The 6403-nt window shown below is 38.7% G+C and overlaps 1 protein-coding gene across 1 annotated transcript; it reads right to left on the bottom strand.

Annotated features, from left to right (window-relative positions):
• Positions 1-5223: 5223 nt before the first annotated feature.
• On the bottom strand, positions 5224-5778 carry LOC107484200 (uncharacterized). Its single transcript, XM_016104819.1, has one exon. It carries the CDS (start codon positions 5776-5778, stop codon positions 5224-5226), a length of 555 nt encoding a protein of 184 aa, XP_015960305.1.
• Positions 5779-6403: the final 625 nt, after the last annotated feature.

Consider the following 6403-nt stretch of genomic DNA (forward strand, 5'->3'; position numbering starts at 1 on the left):
TCTAATCAATCCCCGGCAACGGCGCCAAAAACTTGATGTGTGGAAAACGATCCAACACAAAACTCACCGGCAAGTGTACCGAGTCGCATCAAGTAATAAAAACTCACGGGAGTGAGGTCGATCCCACAGGGATTGAAGGATTGAGCAATTTTAGTTTAGTGGTTGATTTAGTCAAGCGAATCAAGTATTGGTTGAGTGGTTTATCATTAACAGAAGCTAAATTGCTTGGAATGTAAAGGGAGAGGGGAGAATTGCAGTAAATTAAAGAACAGGAAAGTAAAAGATACTGAATCTTAAAGAGCAAGAAATTAAATGACTGAAACTTAAAGTGCAAGAAATGTAAATTGCAGTAACTTAAATTGGAAGAAATGTAAATTGCTTGAATGGAAAAGGGATTTAGGGATTGGGAATTCCGAATTTCAGCAAGGGAAAGTAAATTGCAACAATTAATAAATCAGAAGATGAATTGTAAGTAACTAAAATTCAAACAGGAAAATGAAATTAAATTGCAGCAAGGGTTCACAGAAGAACCAAAAAGGCCTGAGATCCCATTTTCCTTTTTGGTTCTTATGTGAACCCTTGCTGCAATTTAATTTCATTTTCCTGTTTGAATTTTAGTTACTTACAATTCATCTTCTGATTTATTAATTGTTGCAATTTACTTTCCCTTGCTGAAATTCGGAATTCCCAATCCCTAAATCCCTTTTCCATTCAAGCAATTTACATTTCTTGCAATTTAAGTTACTGCAATTTACATTTCTTGCACTTTAAGTTTCAGTCATTTAATTTCTTGCTCTTTAAGATTCAGTATCTTTTACTTTCCTGTTCTTTAATTTACTGCAATTCTCCCCTCTTCCTTTACATTCCAAGCAATTTAGTTTCTGTTAATGATAAACCACTCAACCAATACTTGATTCGCTTGACTAAATCAACCACTAAACTAAAATTGCTCAATCCTTCAATTCCTGTGGGATCGACCTCACTCCCGTGAGTTTTTATTACTTGATGCGACCCGGTACACTTGCCGGTGAGTTTTGTGTTGGATCGTTTTCCACACATCAAAATCGTACTTAGACCATTTTCACTGAGAGGATCATACAGCCTGCCATGGAAGGAACCCATGCGTGTTTGGAGAAGAAGACAGTAGGAAAGCAGAGATTCAGATGACAGAGCATCTCCAGAACCTCAACCTGTTCCTCACTACTGATGACAAGTCATCTTAGCCTAGTTTTACTAGCCTTTTTCTTTTGTTTTCAATTGAATTATGCACTTTCTTGCATCCTAAGTAAGTGATTTGGAATGAAAATGCATAACTTCTTTAAATCAAACAACCACCATGAAATTAACGTTAACTCATAAGGTTTAAGCTGAATTTAATTGATTTTTAATTGATTTATAAGCCTTGTGAATTTAGTGATACTTTGAGTGGTTATTTTGGTTGATTGTAGGTGAAGAAAAGAAGAAAAGAGAAAGCGTGGCCTAAGAAAGTGTGGCCAAAGGAGAAAAAGGCGTGGCTTATAATGGAGGAAGCAAGCATTGCCCTCCACAAGGGCACACTGCCCTCTAGGAGGGCAACATAAGGGAACAAAGCTTGAAAGGCAACTCTGCCCTGCCCACTACAAGGGCAGAGCACAAATCTGTGCCTTGGAATCAAGAAGAACAAAATGTTGCCCTGCCCTCCTCAAGGGCAGTATCGGGCCTTCATGGAAAATAAATCAAAGGAAAATGCCTACCAATGCTTGCCACAAGAGTTGAACACGGGACCATGAGGAAGCAAGGAATTAAGCCTCACTTTGGTACCAAGAAAGCCAAGGAAAATGTGTAGCGTGTGTAGCATCCAAGTTTCGAACACGGGGCTTCAAGGTGGAAACACTGTCCTGCCCTCCGCGAGGGCAGGGCAGCATTTTGTGGTGCACAGCCAGCGCACCATTCTGGCGCAGCAAGGGAAGGCTCGGCAGCACTAGCAGCACGCACAGGCACCAATCTGGTGCACCAAAAAGTTATGCCCTGCCCTCCGCGAGGGCAGGGCAGCATCCTGCAGCACACACCAACGCACCACGCATCAATTTTCTGCCCTGCCCTCCACAAGGGCAGGGCAGCCTCCTGGAAGCTATTGTTTTTTGGGCTAAAATTGGATTAAAAATCCAATAAAATTCATTTCTTCAGCAAATCAAAAGCCCATCCAAATCCCAAGATCCAAGAATAGAAAGTGTATAAATAGGAGATAGTTTGATGTAATTAGGACCTTTGGCTTTACTTTTGAACTTTTACTTGGCTTTTGAATTTTGCACTTTCATTTTGAGCTCTTGAACTTTCCCTTGGGAATTTGACTGAGATTTCAGAGAATTGGGGAGGAGAATTGATCTCTCTTCTTCCTCATTCTTACTTGGGCACTTTTATTTTTCTTGTTTGAGTTTTGGGTGAGAAGAATTGAGGTAATTCTGTCTCAGTCTCCATTTAAAATCTCTTTAAATCTTCTTCTGCACAATTGAGTTTAATTTCAGTTCCTCTACTGCTTCTTCTTCAATTTCTTTTTAATTGCTTTGTGAACTTGGGTCTGGGAAGGCAATTGAGATCTAGACTTTGCTTTCTAGTCTCTTGAGATCTGAGATCCCATTTTCCTTGTTGGTTCTTCTGTGAACCTTGCTGCACTTTAATTTCAATTTCTGTTTGAATTCTCGTTGTTTCCAATTTAATCTCTGCTCTATTAATTGTTGCAATTTACTTTTCTTTGCTGAAATTCTGAATTCCCAATCCTCAACCCCTTTTCCATTCAAGCAATTTATATTTCTTGCCATTTAAGTTACTGCAATTTACATTTCTTGCACTTTAAGTTTCAGTCATTTACTTTCTTGTTCTTTAAGATTCAGCAAGTTTACTTTCCTGCTCTTTAATTTACTGCAATTTCCCCTTCTCCCTTTACATTCCAGGCAATCTAGCTTTTGTTAAATACAACTCACTCAACTAAAACTTAATTCGCCTGACTAAATCAACCACTAAACTAAAATTGCTCAATCCTTCAATCCCTGTGGGATCGACCTCACTCATGTGAGTTATTATTACTTGATGCGACCCGGTACACTTGCCGGTGAGTTTTGTGTTGGATCGTTTTCCACACATCAACTACTGAATCACAAGTATCATTTATTTCATGTTATTTACTTTTCATAAACAAAATCATTTTTATCACTAATCTCCTGACTAAGATTTACAAGATAACTATAGCTTGCTTCAAGCCGGCAATCTCCGTGGGATCGACCCTTACTCACGTAAGGTATTACTTGGACGACCCAGTGCACTTGCTGGTTAGTTTTGCGAAGTTGCAAAGGTGTGATTGCAATTTTATGCACCAACCACCAAAGTGGCCTCCATAATCAGAGTTATGACAGTGCCAAAGAATCTGCTGTGTTTTCTCATTCAAGACACATCTCTGGAATATAGCATCTGAGCATCTTCTAAAAAGGTATGGTTCCTCCTAAAAGTAGTACTTTGCATCAGTCAGTAGCTTCTTCACTTATTGTTTACTGTACTCTTTTGGAATGAAATTCATGGCTTTGTAATTTGCATTGTCTCAAAATCGTGGAGCCTGTTGAATGGTAAAAAGTTGCTCATCCAGAAATGTCTCAATCACAGCTGTGGGTGGTTGCACGCCCTCCTCCTGTTCAATCCTGGAAAGGTGGTCAGCTACTTAATTTTCTGACCCTTTTCTGGCTTTGATCTCAATATCAAACTCTTGAAGGAGTAGCACCCATCTGATTAATCTTGGTTTAGAATCCTATTTGGTTAAAAGGTACTTCAAAGCAGCATGATCAGTATAAACAATAACCTTAGAACCAATTAAATAGGACCTAAACTTATCAATAGCATACACAATAGATAATAATTCTTTTTCTGTAGTTGTGTAATTTTTTTGAGCATCATTTAACACACGACTAGCGTAGTAAATGACATGTATAAGCTTGCCATGCCTCTGTCCTAAAACAGCTCCCATAGCATAATCACTAGCATCACACATTAATTCAAATGGCAAATCCCACTCAGGGGGAGCTATGATAGGACCAGAGGTAAGGTTTGCTTTTAGATTTTCAAAAGCATTCAGGCATTCAGTATTAAACACAAAAAGAACATCAGCAACTAGTAGGTTGCTCAATGGTTTAGCAATCTTAGAAAAATCCTTTATAAATCTTCTGTAAAATCCTGCATGACCCAAGAAACTCCAGACTGCCTTAACGTTAGATGGTGGCGGTAATTTTCAATTACCTCCACCTTGGTTCTATCAACCTCAATCCTTTTGCTTGAAATCCGGTGTCTAAGAACAATACCTTCTGTAACCATAAAGTGATATTTTTCCCAATTTAAAACAAGGTTTGATTCTTGACACCATTTCAAGACCAGAGATAAATGCTTAAGGCATGATTCAAAAGAATTACAAAAAACAGAAAAATCATCCATAAATACCTCAATAAACTTTTCAACCATATAAAAAAAATTGAAAGCATACACCTCTGAAAAGTTGTTGGGTGTTACATAGTCCAAATGGCATTCTCCTGTAAGCAAATACTCCAAAAGGACATGTAAATGTTGTTTTCTCTTGATCTTGTGGGTCCACTGCTATTTGGTTATATCCAGAATATCCATCTAGAAAACAATAAAAAGCATGACCAGCTAACCTCTCAAGCATCTGAACAATGAAAGGCAGGGGGAAGTGATCCTTCCTTGTAGTAGTGTTGAGCCTCCTGTAGTCTATGCACATTTTCCATCTTATGACGATCCTTGTAGGAATTAGCTCATTCTTTTTATTCTTGATCACTATCATCCCTCCTTTCTTGGGAACTACCTGCACAAGACTCACCCAAGGGCTATCATAAATAGGGTATATAATGCCGGCTTCTCATAGTTTTATTACCTCTTTTTGGACTACCCTTTTCATTTTTGGATTGAGTCTCCTTTGTGGTTGCACAACCGGTATAGCATCATGTTCAAGAAGGATCTTGTGCATACACTTGGTTAGACTAATCCCCTTTAAATCACCAATGGTCTACCCAAGAGCTGTTTTATGGCTCCTGAGCACTGCAATAAACGCCTCTTTCTCACCAGGCTTCAAGGAAAAGCTAATAATCACTGAATATGAATCATTTTCACCTAGGAACACATATTTCAGAGAAGGAGGCAAAGGCTTTAGCTCAAGCTTGGGGACTTCTTCCTACACCATAGGCGTGTTCATCAGGTTCTTCTGGGAGGTGAATCATCAATCTTAAGTAATTCATACTCAGAGAGAGGATTCAGAATATCATAAAGTACCTCAGCTTCTAGTACCACTTGAACAAGTGGTTCAACAACATCAACTCTCATACACCCTTCAGAATCATTAGGATGTTTGAGGGCTTCAAATACATTAAGGAACACCTGTTCTTCATTGACCCGCAGGGTTAATTCTCCCTTTTTTACATCAATCAGAGCTCTACCTGTAGCCAAAATGGGTCTTCCAAGAATAATAGAGGACTTTTTATCCTCTTCCATATCCAATATAACAAAATCAGTAGGAAAAATAAATGGCCCTACTTTCACAAGTAAATCTTCAACAACCCCCATAGGAAATTTAATAGAAAGATCAGCAAGTTGAAGAGAAATACGAGTGGGTTTTACCTCCTTAATTTGGAGCTTTTTCATAACCGAAAGTGGCATCAGATTGATGCTAGCTCCAAGATCACACAAAGCTCTCTGAATAGTGACATCTCCAATGGTGCAAGGAATTACAAAGCTCCCTGGATCATGCATCTTCTCAGGAAGGTTATGTTGAATAATAGCATTGCATTCCTTAGTTAACACCACAGTCTCTTGTTCCTTCTAATTCCTCTTGTTAGTCAATAGTTCTTTCATGAATTTAGCATAGAGAGGTATTTTCTCAATTTCCTCAGCAAAATGAATGTTGATTTGTAGCTTCTTGAAGACTTCTAAAAATCTAGAAAATTGTTTGTCTTTGAAATCCTTCTAAAGCCTTCGAGAATATGGCATTTTACACTTGTATAGAGAAGCCTTTGGCAATGTAAGGTGAGTGTCAAGAGAGGCTGGGAATGGGTTATCTACTCGCCTAGGAGAGACTTGCTCTACCTCTTCTTTCTTCTCCTCTGGGGCTTCTTTTTCAACTAGCTCTTCATTGACCTTAGTCTCAAAACCAGCTACCTTACCACTTCTCAATTGAATGGCTTTACAGTCTTCTCTTGGTTTCACCACTGTATCACTAGAAAATGTACTTGAAGGCCTCTCAGATATTTACTTGCTCAACTGGCCTACTTGCACCTCTAAGTTTCTGATGAAAGCTCTAGTTTTCTACATAAAATTATTCAGTAATACTTCCCAATCAGTGTTCTTCTGGGGCTGAAAATCTGTCTGCTGAGGTGGT

This window comes from Arachis duranensis, chromosome 4, assembly GCF_000817695.3.
Source record: "Arachis duranensis cultivar V14167 chromosome 4, aradu.V14167.gnm2.J7QH, whole genome shotgun sequence".
Lineage (NCBI taxonomy): Eukaryota > Viridiplantae > Streptophyta > Magnoliopsida > Fabales > Fabaceae > Arachis > Arachis duranensis.